Source organism: Lacerta agilis, chromosome 5 (assembly GCF_009819535.1).
Source record: "Lacerta agilis isolate rLacAgi1 chromosome 5, rLacAgi1.pri, whole genome shotgun sequence".
Taxonomy (NCBI): domain Eukaryota; kingdom Metazoa; phylum Chordata; class Lepidosauria; order Squamata; family Lacertidae; genus Lacerta; species Lacerta agilis.
The window spans coordinates 3,881,184-3,899,170 of record NC_046316.1 but is presented as its reverse complement, the minus strand read 5'-3'; the positions used below and the strand labels follow the sequence as shown (position 1 = coordinate 3,899,170).

Sequence of the window (17,987 nt, the reverse complement as noted above, 5' to 3'; positions counted from 1 at the left end):
CACGTCTAATTTTGTCCTCAGCTTCTTGTCAGAGGATCTTAAAGCAGCGTTTCATTTCTAGAGATAGATGTGTCTCAGGCCTGCCATCTACCCTGGAGAAAAGTCCTGCTTCTTAATTTTAATAGCTGTGGGCATAGGCTACATTTGCTCAGTGAGGAATAAAGAGCTCCATACAGGTTCAGAGGTTTTAGTAAAACGCTACCTATTTATCTACTTGCACTTTGACGTGCTTTCGAACTGTGTCTTACCTATATTTAAATTAACAAGTGTCTTACCTATATTTAAATTGACATAGCACCATGCCTTACTTTCCTTACATAAATTAATTTCCCTATTGTAGGGGGGCCAGTATACTTTGCAATGTTGAAGCAGGTGTATTTTTTTAATCAATCACATAGATCTGAAAGTTTAGCATGTGTCAGCATTGTAGGCCCTTCACACCCAGTCGCCTTTGACTGGACTTAACCGTCCAGGGGTCCTTTACCTTTACCTTACACCTGTGCTACTTTTGGTTTCTGCTACAACTGAATGCAAAAATAGTGTGGAGCAGAGACATTGCACCCCAGAGACCCTGCAGTGGACTTGCCTTGCGGGGTGTGTGTGTGTGTGTGTGTGTGTGAAGATATTCAAGACCTGTTTAGGGACCTAGGGCTTTCCTTCATCCTTTCATCTTGTCATGGGGGAGGGCTGGGGAAGGCAGGGTATAAACATAGCTGTCAACTTTTCCCTTTTTTTAAGGGAAATTCCCTTATTCTGAATAGGATTCCTCGCAAGAAAAGGGAAAAAGTTGACAGCTATGGGTATAAATAAATAGATCATGATGGTGTCGATGAACGTTAGATGCAGAAGACATTGGGCTGCCTCAAGAAGGTCGGGGGGGAGGTGTATCAATAGATCTAGAACAGTAATATATATATATATATATATATATATATATATATATATATATATATATACACACACACACACACACACACACACACACACACACACACACACTGTATAGAGAGAGGGAGAGAGAGTGTTAAGCCTTTATCTAGACATCCTGCAAATGCCTTTTTGGGAAATGTTAGGGATGGTTTGTGAGGGGTGAGGGGGTGGCAGACCTCCTCCTCCTCCTCCTCCTCCTCCTCCTCCTGCACAGCTCTGAGGGGAGAGGAAGACGCCTCTCCCTCTTTCTCCTTCCTTCCTTCCTTCGCGTCCCTCGGTTACCAGGCAGCGCTCTGAGGGGAGTGGCCTGCTGGCCTTCTTCTCTCCCGGCTTCTCGCCCACGGCCTCCTCGGGGGAGAGAAGGCCACGCCGGGGGATCGTCCGGCTGAGGCGCCGCGCCAGGAGAAGGCGGAGGCGGCGCAGGATCCTGGGCGGGACCGTGGCGGCGGGAAAGGCCTCCTGGGGGCAGGTAAAGAGCTTCTGGGGCTCCTCCTTCCCTCCCCTTCCCCATGTTGGAAACGCGGAGAAGCCGCCGGTATCGAGGCCGGGCGGCTTAGCTCAGCGGCTTTTTCCTACAATCTCAGAACCGAGAAGGTGTAAGGGGGTTATCTAGTCGAGCCCCACCCCACCCCACCCGCCGCGATGCAGGGACTCGAACCCACGACCCCGAGGCCGAGAGTGTCCTGGGGCGGGTCAGCGCGGGACTCCGTCTTTCTCACGTTGGTCGGAAATAAAGACCAAACAATGCCAGGCGCCCCCCTTCCAGCAGGGCTTCCCCAAGGGGCCGACTTCGGGACAGGGATGGGGGCCCTAAAATTCGCCCCCCCCCCGCCCCCGTCTGTAAGCATTTCTTATTTTCACAACAATTTTATTTTGGTACAGTTGCTTTTTAATGGATCTCCTCATACCCATCAGGCAGCATGATCATTAATAATTTTAATCGCAACAATACATAAATAAAGAACAAAATTATTATTATTAGCCCTAAAGCAGGGAGCCGTCTCAGCTTCTTTCCCAGGGGCCAATGCTATCAAGGTGTCCCCTGCAGCTCATGTGCTCCATTTATAAATAAAAGCCCCACAGGGGAGCCAGATGCAAAAGGAGGGACAGGGCACTCTCTCTTGACTTCAGTCTGTCGCTCCTGTAAAAATGGGGTGATTTGGCAGGAACAGGTGACAGTGCAAAGGGAAGAAAAGATGCCCTCTCCTGCCTTTGCAACTGGAACTGTAAAGTTGGAAGTGGCACAAAGGGTTGTCTAATAATCCAATCCCCCTGCTTAATTATAGAGCACTCTGAGCTGTGTAGGCAATAAAAAATTCAATTAAACATGAACTGTTAAACTATTATAGCAAGCCCACAAGTTACATGCTTTTAACTTGTGCACAGTCAGCTTTATTTGTGTGGCAAAATTATTATTACTATTATTTATTAATTAATAAGAGATTGTACTGGTGAGAGCGGGACGCAGGGGGCGCTGTGGGTTAAACCACAGAGCCTAGGGCTTGCTGATCAGAAGGTCGGCGGTTCTGATCCCCGCGACGGGGCGAGCTCCCGTTGCTCGGTCCCTGCTCCTGCCAACCCAGCAGTTCAAAAGCACAAAGTGCAAGTAGATAAATAGGAACTGCTCCGGCGGGAAGGTAAACGACATTTCCATGCACTGCTCTGGTTCACCAGAAGTGGCTTAGTCATGCTGGCCACATGACCCGGAAGCTGTACGCCGGCTCCCTCGGCCAGTAATGTGAGATGAGCGCCGCAACCCCAGAGTCGGACACGACTGCACCTAATGGTCAGGGGTCCCTTTACCTTTACTGGTGAGAGCACTCTTAGTATCTGTTTACAGAGGCACAGTTGTAGTTTAATGCATGTGGGTGCTTCATCCTTGTATTCCATTTTCCTTTTATTCCCATCCTTATTCTTCTCCTTTTCATAACTATTTCCTCAGATCCTTAATTGCAGCAGAAATAAAATCTATTGAATGTTTTTGAACCACTGAGGTTTCTTGGCATGGCAGTTCCTTTTACTGTAGTAGCATGGTACAATACAATCAAATCCCTCGATCTGTAAAGTCCATTCCTCTTCCAGCATCTACGTTTATCAGTATCTCTCTTTAATTATGCATAATCTGGAGAGGGTTTTTAAAGTATAGTATATAAAGTAATGGAAGCTGCAAATGCCCATCTTAGTTCATTATGAGGTCTGCTTAACGGTTTTGCTGAAGCAACCTCCTCCTCCTAGTTTTATTCTCTCTTGCCAAGAGCTCCTCACAATCCTTCATTTATCGAACCTGTGAAAAAGTGTTTTCTTCAGTTCTCTTTCAGACCTTGCAGAATGCCTCGATCTCTTTTCCAGTATCTGATGTCAGTCACGGACTAGATGAGGCTGAACGAGTTGAGACTTAATCCAGTCAAAACATTGGTGCTCCTGGTCAGTTGGGAGGAGGATCAGGGAATAAGAATTCAACCTGTGTTGGATGGGGTTTCACTCCCCTTGAAGAGTCAGGCTCACAGTTTGGGTGTACTGCTGGATTTGGTCCTGAACTTGGATCTCCACGTTCTCCATAATTATGGCTCGTGCGCCAACTGCGCCCACTGTGACACATGCCTTAGGTACATGCCAGTTGAACTACTGTATCGTGTTCTGTGTGGGGCTGCCCCTGTTAAAACAACTTCACTGGCTGCTGGTCCGTTTCTGAGCACAATTCAGAGTGTTGGTTTATATGGCTTTGGCCCAGGCCACACGAGATATATTTCCCTACACAAACCTGGTACTAAGATCCTTAGGTGAGCAACTTCTCTCAGTGCCACCAGCATCAAAAGCATGGCAAGGGAGAATGTTTTTTCTGTGGCTGCTCACGTATTTGTGGAATTCCCTCCCAGAAGAAGCAAAATAAAAAATAAAAAAATCCTTCCAGTAGCACCTTAGAGACCAACTAAGATTGTTCTTGGTCTGAGCTTTCGTGTGCATGCACACTTCTTCAGACCAACACAGCTACCTACCTGCTCCCAGAAGAAGTTAGATTGACTTCCCTTTTGTTCTGTTTCTGCTGGCAGGCTAAGACCTTCCTATTCAGACAGGCCTTTGGAAACGAAGGGGCAGATGATGTTGACCACTGAGCTGATTCTGTTTTTAAAGGTTGTACGCCGCCTTGAATCCCAGTTTGGGAGAAAGGCGGGATATAAATAACATGAAATCTGCATTAGCAGTATTTATTCCATTTATTCCACACGTATCAATATCCTTTTCAGCTCACCAAACTGATGTTGTGATTCTTACATTTGTATTATGGGTAACTTGGAATATTTCATTATCCTGCATGTAAGTCCCTCGATAATTCAATTTGATCCAAGTAGTGTTCTTTTGTGACTTCTGGAGCTTATTCTTCTTTCAGGCTGCAGAAATCTGGCACATTTACGTAGAAGGGGGGAAATGGAGGAGTAGTACAATCCCTGAAGGTATGGAACTGTTATTCTTCCTTTCTTCCAAGGGGTATAGTTTTGACAAGAGTAGGTGAATCTTTTGTGACTTGGCACACATTGTTGGCACATCACTACATTTTGTAATTTTTTTCAGTTAGTGCAAAAATGCATGATGGCTATTTTATTATTATTATTATTATTATTATTATTATTATTATTATAACATTGGTACAGTGAAACTTTAAAAAATGAAAAGGGATTATAGCACTACTTCAAATAAATTATTAAAATGCCTCTTCTTTTCCAGCCACTAGCATTTTACTAATTCCCCCTCCCCAACCTTCAATCTCAAAACATGCCTTAAAAGCCGTGGGAGAAATTGGACAGCCATACTTTAATAAATAAGCACTATAGTGCAAATTAAATATCTTTTTTAAAAAGGCTGCATTGGTGAATTATACCTTCTATGCCCAGAGTGCCATGTTCTATCCCTGCTGGGCTAAATACAGCAGGATTGACATGTTCTAATGTTTTATTCCTTTTCCTTCCATTAAATGCTATTTATTTGTGGAAATTATTTCACATACAGGCAGCCCCCCATTTGGGCATGTTCAATAAGTATGTGACCATGTATATGTGCATCGTGCTGAACAGGAAGTGACCCGGAAATGTCATAAAGATGTCACTTAAGGGAGGGGGTTGTTGCAGGCTTTTTCAATGGGTTTCAATTATACATGATTTCACAGACGCGTGTCGTGCCTCAGAACGTAACCCCCATGTTAATGGGCGACTGCCTGTATTCACCTCTATCAATTTCCCCCATGTAATATAAGATGATTTAAGAAAACAAAAAATGTGTGGAAATGTTAATAATTTTTTTACTTTTAGGATAATGGCAGGAAAAGTAAAATGGGTTACTGACATAGAGAAATCTGTGCTTATAAACAACTTTGAGAAGAGGGGATGGGTCCAAGTGTCAGAAAATGAAGACTGGAATTTTTACTGGTAAGTAGTGTGTGTGTATTTTTTTAAGTATGTTGTGGAACATGTTACATACATAATAACACTTATATTGGAGGAAGCACCATTGAACTGAAAACCTCCCAATACAAATTAACCTGGACCCTGAAGCAGATTTCTCTGCAGATGTCTTAAAGTTATCTGATGACTTTTTCTTCTGATCATATTTAACCCAAAGGCCAGCCTGATTCCTATCAGGTTGTGAGTTGCGTATTTTGGTGGAAGCTCGGTGACAATTTTCTCTTCACAGGATGAGCGTGCAAACTATTCGAAATGTTTTCAGTGTGGAGACTGGTTACCGCCTCTCCGACGACCAGATTGTCAACCATTTCCCAAACCACTATGAGCTCACCCGAAAGGACTTAATGGTAAAAAATATTAAGAGGTACAGGAAGGAATTAGAAAAAGAAGGCAGCCCTCTTGCAGAGAAAGATGAAAATGGAAAATACCTTTACTTAGGTGAGTTGTCTTGGCCAATTCAACTATTTGTATGTGCATTTTAAACACCAGACATGCCTCCGTAGCATGTATTATATAATAGATATTCAGAAATTTGGATCTTTGCCATCCAGTTCACACATGTCATTCAATCACTGTTTAACTTTCTGTGGAGCAGGGTGTCTGGTGCAGCTGCTCCAAAAGGCCATGGTTCGTTCTCCCTCCCCCCTTCTAATGGTGAGGAAACAATCAGAGGCAGGCTGGATATTTTGTGCAAACCAGTCCTTGTGGTTTGATTGTCTCCTAACAAATCATGATGGGGTTTGTTCTTGGCTTACCATTGTGGTTTGGTAGGCGACAAGGTCTGCTCTTGGCTTACCGTAATATTTTGTTGGGAAACGTGTGTGAAGCGGCACACGCTGTGTGTATAACAGCAAGCCAACCTCTGGTTTGATTTCTCGCTGGTGGACTGAAGGGAGGAACAAAGTGTGCATTTCTTAAGCCATACTGAATCTTATACTGTGATTTAAAGTGGCATCTGAACCAGGCCTGTGGTTTTTCAGTGAATTCTGCAGTTCATCTCTCTCTGGGTCTTGCTCTGCTCAAGGTAAGTGACCACATGCACAACAGTTCAGCAGCTGTTAAGGTGAAATGTAAGCACTTCAAAAGCTCTTAATTCTGTACAGCACATATTCTCAGGTAGTAGGTAGTAGGGTATCTTCAGTGTGAGGGTCTGAGGAACAAATCTATTTCATGAAAGATCCCCTAAAGAGGCAAGTTGAGAGTGGTTCTTTGCCAGTCCAGGGTGTATATGAGAGAGCATTCAGATAAAAACATCAGTGTAATGTGCAAGGAGACTCACTTGTTTCTTTTCCCTGAAGTGATTTTTTTGAACCACATCTCAATTAAAATACAACTGAGACACGAGGGCTCAGATACATTGCTTTGAGGCCAGTACTTAGCCCAACAGGCCGTGTGTCAGTCGTGAATCAGCTGAGACCGATTTCTGAAAACGTCACATGGACAAGGTTTCTAAAGCATATTTTTGCTGATTTAAAAGAGCAGACATATTGAAAACAGCCTTATTGCAAGTCTTACTACAGTTTTCCAAGAGTGTGAGAAAAGATGTAATTTGTCCAAGATCATGAGAGGCCGGTAATGGAGCAGGTTTTTTAAATGGAGCAGTACGTTTCCAGACACAGTTCAAAGTGTTGGTGCTGACCTTTAAAGCCCTAAACGGCCTCGGCCCAGTATACCTGAAGGAGCGTCTCCACCCCCATCATTCAGCCCAGACCCTGAAGTCCAGCGCCGAGGGCCTTCTGGCAATTCCCTCCTTGTGAGAAGCGAAGTTACAGGGAACCAGGCAGAGGGACTTCACAGTAGTGACGCCTGCCCTGTGGAACGCACTCCCATCAGATGTCAAAGAAATAAACAACTATCTGACTTTTAGAGGACATCTGAAGGCAGCCCTGTTTAGGGAATCATTGTATTTTAATATTCTGCTGGAAGCAGCCCACAGTGGCTGGGGATTTATTTATTTAAAACAATGTTTGGTCTTTCCAAGAGCATTAAAAACAGACATGGCATTGTTGGGGCCATCAGATGTGGAGCTTGCAGTCTGATCCTAACCAAGTTGACTTGGGTATAAGCCCAGTTGATTTCAATAGGATTTACTTCCCATTATGTATGCCTGGGTTTGCAGCCTTATTTGGCCATCTAGAACCAGACTTTTCCCATTATGCTTTTAGCATTACTATACTATAAGTTGAGAGAACGCAACTCCATTCTTAATATACTTAATATCAGTTAAGGTTTATACAGTAGAGACTTTCAGTAACTTGATAGTGAAGTTCTGCAGATACTTTTCAACTCTTGATAATCCTCTTAAGGTGGCGAACAACAAAAAAGTTATTTCTCTGTCACATGTTAATTGGTCTAAACTATCCAAGCTTCTTTCTACTCTAGTATTAAACATGGAGTGCAGGATGAGCCCTGTCACTGCCGTCACCTTAACTAACCAAAAATGTAGACTAGGATAGAATGTGAACAGGACTGTGTTTCCCCCTTTAGTTTTATGTGTTGATGTATATCATGTATTAAATATTTTTAGATCATAAGTTCCTTTGGTACCGGTTCTTTGCAAAGCACTGTGTACTTAGATGGCACTCTCTCTATATAACTATGCTATATTAAGTCTTGGTTTTCCTTGTTGCGTTTTAGACTTTGTGCCTGTCACCTTTATGCTCCCAGCTGATTACAATTTATTTGTTGAAGAATTCCGTAAAAACCCTTCCAGTACTTGGATTATGAAACCCTGCGGAAAAGCTCAAGGGAAAGGAATATTCCTTATCAACAAACTTTCCCAAATTAAAAAATGGTCTCGAGACAGCAAAACATCCACGTATGTTTCTTCACAAAGGGGGTGGGGTCTTGTTTTACTCCTTGTTGCAGTCTAGCACATTTGTATGAATTTGTGACTTTCTTATTTTGCTGGAAGGTCATTCATAAATGCTTCAAACAGTCATTACAGATTACAGGGCACTTTACGTGTGTAAGATAAAAATGAATCTAGAAATAAGTGTACAGGAAATATGGGGCCTATAATATTGCAAGTTTTGGCACTGATTGGTGTAATTGCATGAAATGATTTTAGTGCTCTTTTTAAAGGAAGTGGAAGCTGTTTTGGGAAGCACCAAATGACTATTAACTGTGGTGGATAGAGTTTTAAGAATATTCTTAAAACTTTTTGCCAGATTAAGACAAAAGCTATTATATTTAAAATCATTAATTTACATTAATGAGTCCTTGGAACTTCTTCCTACAAAGTGTCCCGTAGCCGCAAGAAGCACATTGGTAGTCCTTGCTTTTAAATATTTGCGGTATAGGGAAGTTCTTTCTTTTCTTGGAAAGATTTCATTAGTCCTATCTGTCAGCTCTTCTTGTTCAACAGTTCTGCATATAGCACTAAAATGAAACTGCTTTTGTTACTTTTCTAGAGCTAATTTAAAAAATAAAAGCAAACAGTTGGATGCAACTAGCACATTTTAAATAATAAAATATACCTTTCCCTAGGTTTATATCTCAGTCCTCTAAAGAAGCTTATGTGATTTCTCTGTATATCAATAATCCTCTACTGATAGGTGGGAAGAAATTTGACCTCCGCCTGTATGTTTTAGTGTCTACTTACCGTCCTCTGAGATGCTACATGTAAGTTGTCCAAATTCTGATAATGCCCCTCTTTCAGGGTCAGAAGTGCCACTCTGGAAATAAAAAGTGATGGAGGGTAATTTTCATCCAGAGTTGTGAGGAAGTTGTATTTTAACTTGTTATATTTCCCTATGCGTATTGGCGAGCTAGAGGGGAATGGAGATTTTGAGTAACCCTGCTAAGTTTGTCAGATGACATTCTCCAAAATAACCCCATCAAGAAATTGTCTTATGTATCCCAGCAGGGCATATCATAAAGAAAACAACCATTTGTTTGTTATTTCCCCCACCCTCATAATTTCAGTATGGAGAATTTGTTTGACCCGGTTTGCACTGACAGAAAACTCCTACAAAGGCAGGCAGTTAGCAGTCATCTTCTCCCTGCAAGTCTGGATCCAACCTCTGTTGCTCATTCTCCCAGCTTGCAGGTGGTGGTTGTTTTGCTGGAATTCACTTTTGTGCATTTTGGCATTGCCTCAAAACTTGACTTTCTCACTGTTTGCTGCTGATTCTTGTTTGCAAATAAGTACCAATTTATTCTGAGAGAGAGGTTCTACATTTTTCACTTTCCTTCATTGAAATCTGTTTCTTTATTCCATATTGGCCAAGATGTATTTAGAAACTTTTGAAGTGCTTTAGTCTAAACCTTTTGGAACTAATATTCTAATATCTAGCTTTTAATAGTATCTCTGTATTTTGCTGAGAATCTCAAAGAATTCTGAAATAATAGTTTGAAGAAACTATTCTTATTCTCTATCATGGTTTGGATATGTATACAGGATAGGAGCTAGATTGCTTAATATGTATTTTAAAAATCAGTCTCCTAATCAGTTGAGTCATAACACCAGGTTGTTGGGTTGTTGTTCTTTTGGGATGGGGGGGGGGGAATCCAGGAAGTAATAGACCAGGCTTCCTCAAGCTCAGCTCTCCAGATGTTTTTGGCCTACAACTCCCATGATCCCTAGCTAGTAGGACCAGTGGTTGGGGATAATTGGAATTGTAGTCTCAAAACATCTGGAGGGACGAGGATGAGGAAGCCTGTAATAGACCAGCAGTCAGAATTCTGCATTCTTTGAGAACTTTCGGATGAATATCATCTAGCCCTGGCACCTTGTTAACTTCTAAATCTTTCCCTTTAGCGGACACAATATTTTGATGCACTAATAGAAAAAAATAAACAGGATTGCAAAAAGCATTGTGGAAAATTTAATACCTCCTTAATAACATTGATATTCATCATTATGAAATTGGTCAGTAAAATCCTAATCAAGGTTATAGTGCAGGATGCAGTGAGGATTGCAGCTGCTGTTTCCAGAATGTATTCAGGACATTATGATGTATTTAGTTGTTGTCTCCATAATAACTGTTGCTGTAATGTATCCATTTATTGCTGCAATACATCCATTTATTGGATTAAAAGGAGTTTATTCATTTTTTTAAAAAAAAATGCATATGCCAGCTTTTGATACCAACATTTCCAGGACAGTTTATAAGTTAAAATAAATAAATAAATTGGTGAACAAGAAAACCTGCCCCCCTTTTTTCCATTTCAGGTATAAACTTGGGTTTTGTCGCTTTTGCACAGTAAAATACACGCCAAGTACAAGTGAATTAGACAACATGTTTGTGCATCTTACCAATGTTGCCATTCAGAAGCATGGGGTAAAGTTGGAACATTTTCGTATAATGTATATTTAAATTATTTTAAATAAATTTATAAACTGAACTTATGTAATAAAAATAAAAATCAGTCCCTTGATTACAACCTCTTTCCCATTGTTGGTTTAGTGGACTTAAAGTAAGTGCTGTTAATCCCTGGGAGTTCTACCTCTGAGAGGAACAGGGTTCTCCTAACAACTCTCAAACTCTTAGCAAACTACATTTCCCAGGCTTTTTTGCGTTGGAGGGGGGGTAATGATCTGTTTAAAGTGGTACGATTCTGTTTAAAATGCATAGTGCAGATGGGGCCAGTGTCTCTGCTTCTCCAACTAGCTATCCTGCATATAAAACCTAATTGGAGACCATTGTGACAACTCCCTTTATCTATTCTTTCACAACAGTATTGCTGTCCTTACTTACTTGAGAGTCTGGCTTGTGAACCTCCTGCTCTATTAGATCAACAAAGAACTGTTTGGAAATTGTTACAAGTGTGTTTGCAGCTATAATTTTTGATTTGACGCCTTGCCTCTGCAGGACGATTACAATCACATCCATGGCGGTAAATGGACGGTGAGCAATCTGCGCTTGTATTTAGAAAGCACTCGTGGGAAAGAGGTCACCAACAAGCTGTTTGATGAAATTCACTGGATAATTGTGCAGTCACTGAAAGCTGTTGCAGTGAGTAGAGAAACAAAAGAAAAAAATATGTTTTATAATGCTTCCTTCTGCTCTTCCCAGTTTGAATATTGAGGCTGTAAATATGTGTGCTTATCTTTTCAGTGTCCTTTAAAAAAAAAAGTCCACAGAGTTTATTAAGCTTGGCAGTACGCTAATTGTGTACAAATAAGGAATATATAAGAACATAAAAATATCCCTGCTGGATCAGGCCAGTCCAGTATCCTGTTCTCACAGTAGCCAGCCAGGTGCCCATGGGAAGCCTGTAGTTAGGACCTGATTGCAACCGTATTCTCCACTTTCCGGAAACTGGTTTTCGTTTTCTGAACCATACTGCCTCTGATCATTGGCTAGGAGACACCGACAGCCTTGTCTTCTGTGAATTTGTCTACACCTCTTTTAATGCCAGCAAAGTTGGTGGCCATGGCTTTCCATTGTAGGAGCAAATCCCATAGTTTCTCCTGTGTGAAGTCCTGTCTGTTTGTCATGAATCTTCCAACGTTTAGCTTCACTGGATCTCCATGAGTTCCTTGTGTTACGAGGGAGAAAGACTAATTTATCCCCTTTCTGCATGCCCTGGCATTTCTATCCTGTCACCTTTTATTTGCCTCCTCCCCTCCCAAATTAAAAGGCTCTATATGCTGAAACCTTTCCTCTTGGGAAGTTTCTCCATTCCCTCTTTTTGGGGGGGATGTTACGGTGAAATATTAGATATTAAAACTAATATTAGATATTGTTGATTGTGGGAAATTAACTGACACGATGAACAGGATGATGTGAAGGGAAGGCCACCACGAGGCATTCTCGGGGGCTCCTTTTATTGAAAACTCACAGCTAGGTTAAACATTAACATACAGAGAGAACTCCGAAGTACCAAATAAGGAATGGTATGCCTTCTAATACCAAATATGGAAGTTGCTCCTTTGGCTACACCCACATGACATCTTCATTGTGTACGTGCTCTCCTCTCACTTACTCACCCCTTCCCGCTGAACACCTCATGATCCCCCAGTACTTTTGCACCTATTCCTTTGTTCTCCTGCTCTGCCTAAACATGTGTTTCCCAACTTGGTGCCCACAATGCCCACAGAGCCATATGGTGTGCCAATTGAGGGCTCTGTAGCTTGGCTAATTAGTGTGGTATCTTGGTTAATTAGTGTGGCATGCCAACACATATATTAATTATTCTATCTCGATAGAGAGGCGTGGCATGCCAGCGCCTGGCTAAACTATAATTCCTACAGGGGGACGTTTCCTCTTTTGAACTCAAATGTTCCTGTGTTCACGTTTATTGAATGTAATAGTACTATGGTCACTCCTTCCATTCAGTCCAACAACACTTTACATCTCATACTTGGTCTTGGGTGTCACTTAAGATTAAGTCCAGGGTCGCCATCCCTCTGGTCGGTCCAAGGTCCCAGTCAGTTAGGGTTTCTATAAACATTACCTTTTTTGCCAAGGCTGGAATGCGTATGTGTGTGAGGGTAGTTGAAGTCACCCATTGCTGCAGCATTAATGCATGAGCATTTTGGTCAGGGGGCAATTTTTTGTATGATTGAAAAATACTTTTTATTAAGAAGTATTCCTTGGTCCTCATCACCAGGTTGAGGAATATGATCACGTGGCAGCTGCATCCTTGAGCCTGGCAACCACCCCCTTCAATGCAAAGCAAGAGTTGGACAGGATCTTTTGAGCTTTGGGGGTTCTTAAAAGCAGGATGATGCCAGACACCCTCCTTTGAGTCCTTTATGGGGGGAGTGAGCAGCTGGGTTAGTGGCAATAACAAGAAATAGCCCGTCAAACTTTTTGGACCCCCTTTTCTAGCCCACAAAATGATTGTTTGTACCATTTATTGAGGGCGCCCCACAGCTGACAGCAGCCTACCAAAATTGGAAGCATGTAACTGAAATGCCTTGCAAATTATTTCAGGAGTCTTAGTCACACTCCGTAGCTAGTAAAATCGTACCATGTTCATGTCCATTTTCAACTCTTTCAGCCTGTAATGAACAATGATAAACACTGCTTTGAATGTTACGGATATGATATCATCATTGATGACAAGCTAAAGCCGTGGCTTATTGAGGTAAGCAGAGTTATCTTGACGTTGCAGGTTTCCTCTGAAAAGCAGTGTGGGAAAAGGGTCCTGCTCATTGGCACCTAAGGGATTCCCCTTCTCGGGACTACAGAAAAATGGGTAGCAAAGCGACTCTAAATGGGAACACCTTTGCTTTTGAGTAATACTCATAAAAAGGTGTCTTACAATGAATCCGGGCCATTGGTCCATCTAGTCTAGCACTGTCTGCCGTAGCTGTTGCTCTCCAAGGCCTTCAACGTAGATATGAACCCAGGGCAACTATTGTGACCGAAATACGGCATCATAGCAACTTGGCAAACTTGGCTGTCTCGATTCATGAAAATCAGGGGCACGTTCCCAGATCCACAACTCTGCCTTGCAGAAAAACCTTGTTAGATAAGGGGAAGGGAACCTTTGGCCCTCCCGTTGTTGCTGAGCTAAAACTCCCATCGTTTTTGGTCCATTGGCCATGCGGGCGCTGAGTCTGATAGAAGTGGGAGTTTGTGGAAGGCTCTTGCCTGGCATTTCATTACCCATCTTTAGGCGCCAGGCGAAAACGTTGCTCTGTAACCAGGCCTTTGGCTCCTTGGACCTTCTATCGCCCTTTAAATGTATTATTTCTTTGGTTTTGTTCTCGTTTTATTCCGTATTTTGTGTTCTCGTTTTGAAACCACTTTGGAACACTTTTTAAAAAGAAAAGCCTGACTAGCTTTTCAGATACCCTCTAATTGATTAACTTTTTGAAGAAAGGCCTGAAGTAACTGATACTATAGTTTGAAGTCTTGTTTATTCAGTTACATTTTACTCCAGGAAAACCCATTTATCCTAAATAGAACCCAATAGGGCCAACATATATGTACAATATATATTTAAATGTGATCCCAGTGAGATCCCAATTTTGCAGGATGCTTTTAGAAATATGAAATAATACATTTTTTGAATTTTTGATTCCTATTAATTTTTTATCACTTTAACAATTTTTTTAATTATGTAACTTTAAAATTTAAAGTAAATCCATCATGTGCCATATCAAATTAAAGCCCATGAAGTTCTGAAGAGACTGGTATTTTTTGTTTGGAAATATCTCTATTCTGAGCTGAGCTTTTAAGATTTTTGTTTAGTCTGGCAACGCCACAGTTGTCAGTTTTTTTAAAATTTCAGAACCCTATAACTCAAAAATGGGATGAGATACAAAAGTAAAATTTTAGATTTAAACTTAGTTCTGATCATTCAACAAGTGTTCAAAATTTTAAGAAAATTGACTGGTATGAGGTGGAAAAGTCATCAAAAATTGGGCCACTTGATATGAAATGACCCTGACCTGCTGTTGATAATTTCATTAATTGTATTTCTGTTTGTGGAAGGATTGGTGGATGCGAACTATCTATTTTTCTCCTTCCTGTGTGCACTTCGTAGGTCAACGCTTCTCCATCTCTTACTTCCAGTACTGCCAATGATCGTATCCTCAAATACAATCTTATTAATGACACACTTAACATTGCTGTCCCGAACGGGGAAATTCCAGACTGTAAATGGAATAAATCTCCCCCCAAAGAAGCCCTTGGGCATTATGAGATTTTGTAAGTATTAATCATAGATAAAGCAATTGTCTGAACCTCTGCAAGCAGATGCTTTAGGCCTGCCTTTTGACTAGTATCTGAGTGTAACCTGGCCTTGGTGTTAACTCAGCAGAAACTCAGACGGCACATTATTACTTACTGCTTTTATGAATGACTTCTTAGAAAGCATTTCTGGGCAATTTCAAACCATGACAAGTGCATAATGCATAAAAGTATAATGGTTCACAAGGTCTGTAAACTTAGTATTGTTTGCTGAAACCTTCTGAAAGCAATCCACAGGGATCACTACTGCAGAAAGACCATTTTATGGTGGAGAAAATAGTCCCGTGAAAAACTTATGCCTCAAACACTAAGATCGCCTGGATTGAGTCTTATTTGGGTGCCAGGTAACTTAGCGATTTCCGATTCCAGCCTTGCACCCAGGACGTCTGTACTGTACCACACAATTTTTCTTCATTATATCTGGTTAAATACAGGTGAAACTTTAAAAAATACAATATCGTAGAAAAGTTCATTTATGTAAGCAATTGTTTTCATTAGCTACTGGAGTTTAATATATGAGATAGACTCATGACATGCAAAGCGAGATATGTCAAGCCTTTATTTGTTATAATTGTGATGATTTTGGCGTTCAGCTGATGAAAATCCGAAGGTTGAGATTGTTAATTTGGGCTTCTCATCAGCTGTACGCCATAATCATCACAATTATAACAAATAAAGGCTTGACATATCTCGCTTTGCATGTCATGAGTCTATCTCATATATTAGTTTCACCTTTTAAGTTGAATTACTGAAAGAAATGAACCATTCCACGATAGTCTAATTTTTCGAGTTTCACCTGTTTGTCTGTTAGGGTTGCATCCTACTGTGAATAGCTGTTGAAATAACAGCCATTATTCACCGGATGATCACATTATTAAGTATTTTAGAAAGTTGCAGATCGTAGTTATAAATGTGCGGTAGCTCTGAGGTTTGTTGCTGTTAAAAGTTTTAAGGTTCTTTTTCTAGATGAGCCATTTGTTTCACTTGAGTGACGTCACCGCCTGTCATTTGTGACATTAATCCTGAAGCAAAATGGAAAGTTGAGGCTTTAGATGGTAGTGACGCACATCCCTGGAAGAAATATTGCAGTTGTCTGTATTGACAGGACATACACAAAATAAACATTAACAAGAAGCTTTAAATTCAAAATAGCAAGTTCTTATTCTTATCTTCTGTCCCGTGATAGAGCCAAAGTACGTAATCAGCAGCATAATGGTGGCATAGCTCTTCCTAAACTTTAGTGGCTTGTATCATTGTAGACTGCACACAAGAATTGGAGATTGTGTGTGTGTGTGTATATATATATATATAAAAAATACGGACGCGGGTGGTGATGTGGTCTAAACCACAGAGCCTAGGTCTTGCCGATCAGAAGCTCAGTGGTTCAAATGCCCGTGACAGGGTGAACTCCCGCTGTTCGGTCCCAGCTCCTGCCCACCTAGCGGTTCGAAAGCACGTCAAAGTGCAAGCAGATAAATAGGTATCGCTCTGGTGGGAAGGTAAACGGCATTTCCATGCCCTGCTCTGGTTCACCAGAAGCGGTTTAGTCATGCTGGCCACATGACCCTGAAGCTGTCTGCAGACAAACGCCGGCTCCCTCGGCCTACAGCGCGAGATGAGTGCCGCAACCCCAGAGTCAGGGGTACCTTTACCTTTATATATCAAATATCTTCCCTACACAGAAGTGTTCTCCTTCACTTGCTTTCAATGTGTATGGGGTTGGGGGAAGGGGATTATTGGTTGTTTTTTTGTTCTCATTTTTATCATGCATTTTTGTTCTGTGAACCATTCTGATATTGTGGATGGAATAATAATAATAATAATAATAATAATAATAATAATAATAGGCAGATAATTGGCAAGCATTCAATTCCTCCATCTACAACCTGTAGTAGTAAAGTCTCGGAAAAGTAGCACCACTTCGTTCTGATCATTGTTTAGCCCACCTGTGAATCCCATGCAACAATAATGACTTTCTCTTTGCCCTTAGATACGATGAAGAAATGGCACAAAGTGAAGCGTCAGATCGTGATTTGAGAAGTCGTTCTGGGCAGTCCATTGGATTGAAGGGAACTCGAACCAGAGACACTGGGAAATCAGGGCCCCTTACATGGAAGTAGCTGATGCTTCCTGAAATTCAGGGCTGTGGCCTTTCGTAGGAAGTTTGCTTGAAATGGATGCTCAGATTTTGGATGACCTCCTTCCTGTTTGCAAAATGCTCTTATGGGGGAGGTAATGTTGCGCAAAGGGGACAGAATATTTTTCTGTACGGCAGTGACAAGTACATTGAAGGACTGGAAAAGAATGGTTTATTAGCATGTATATAAACAGTCAGTTATTGCAGTTTTACTGCAGGACTGTTATGCTGCATGTTGTATGAAATAGTTGTATTAATATATACTATGAGTTAATATAATTGACAAATGAGCTTTTTAAATAAATTGCTGTGTCTTGCAAACAAGTGGTTGCTTTCTCGCACATTGCTACCATAGGGGTCCCCAATACTTTTCGGTTCAGGGGCACTTGTTTTGTTTTGGACTACAAAATACCCATTTCATAGAACTAAACCTGGTGATGCTCAGAATTCCTAAAGAAGGAAAACGCCAACAAATAAAATACAGGAAACACATCCTATAAAACAGGTAACACTCCCCCAACAGCCCCCCAATCCCTCCCAAACTGTTATTTCAATAAATCAGCGGGGGCTGGAAACCTCAGTGGGTGTGCCCCCAGGTGCCACATTGGACAAAATATGCATCTTGAAATTCATATTTTGTAGGGAGGAAAGCTCTATTTTTTTCCTTAATATTTTACTAGAATTCATAGAATCATAGAATCATAGAGTTGGAAGAGACCACAGGGGTCATCCAGTCCAACCACCTGCCAAGCAGGAGACACCATCAAAGCATTCCTGACAGATGGCTGTCAAGCCTCTGCTTAAAGACCT

General features: G+C 41.4%; 1 protein-coding gene across 3 annotated transcripts; it reads left to right on the top strand.

Annotated features, from left to right (window-relative positions):
- Window positions 1-4,179: 4,179 nt before the first annotated feature.
- Window positions 4,180-17,498, top strand: TTLL1 (tubulin tyrosine ligase like 1). Of its 3 annotated transcripts, none has more exons than XM_033148311.1 (10): window positions 4,180-4,245; window positions 5,235-5,351; window positions 5,617-5,825; window positions 8,079-8,205; window positions 8,877-9,011; window positions 10,564-10,672; window positions 11,204-11,347; window positions 13,341-13,427; window positions 14,835-14,998; window positions 17,031-17,498. In XM_033148311.1, coding segments are annotated over exons 1-10 (1,224 nt in total). In that variant the 5' UTR covers window positions 4,180-4,243; the 3' UTR covers window positions 17,161-17,498. The 3 variants fall into 3 exon arrangements, with proteins under 3 accessions (XP_033004202.1, XP_033004199.1, XP_033004200.1); XM_033148308.1 differs by having other exon boundaries at window positions 4,184-4,245; window positions 8,025-8,205; XM_033148309.1 differs by lacking the exon at window positions 4,180-4,245 and adding an exon at window positions 4,319-4,382 and having other exon boundaries at window positions 8,025-8,205.
- Window positions 17,499-17,987: the final 489 nt, after the last annotated feature.

Bases quoted from the DNA above. Each gene is read 5' to 3' on its own strand.
- TTLL1 (XM_033148308.1), top strand. The intron at 5,826-8,024 runs GTGAGTTGTCTT...GTTGCGTTTTAG, and splicing joins TGGAAAATACCTTTACTTAG to ACTTTGTGCCTGTCACCTTT. The intron at 10,673-11,203 runs GTAAAGTTGGAA...TTGCCTCTGCAG, and splicing joins TTGCCATTCAGAAGCATGGG to GACGATTACAATCACATCCA.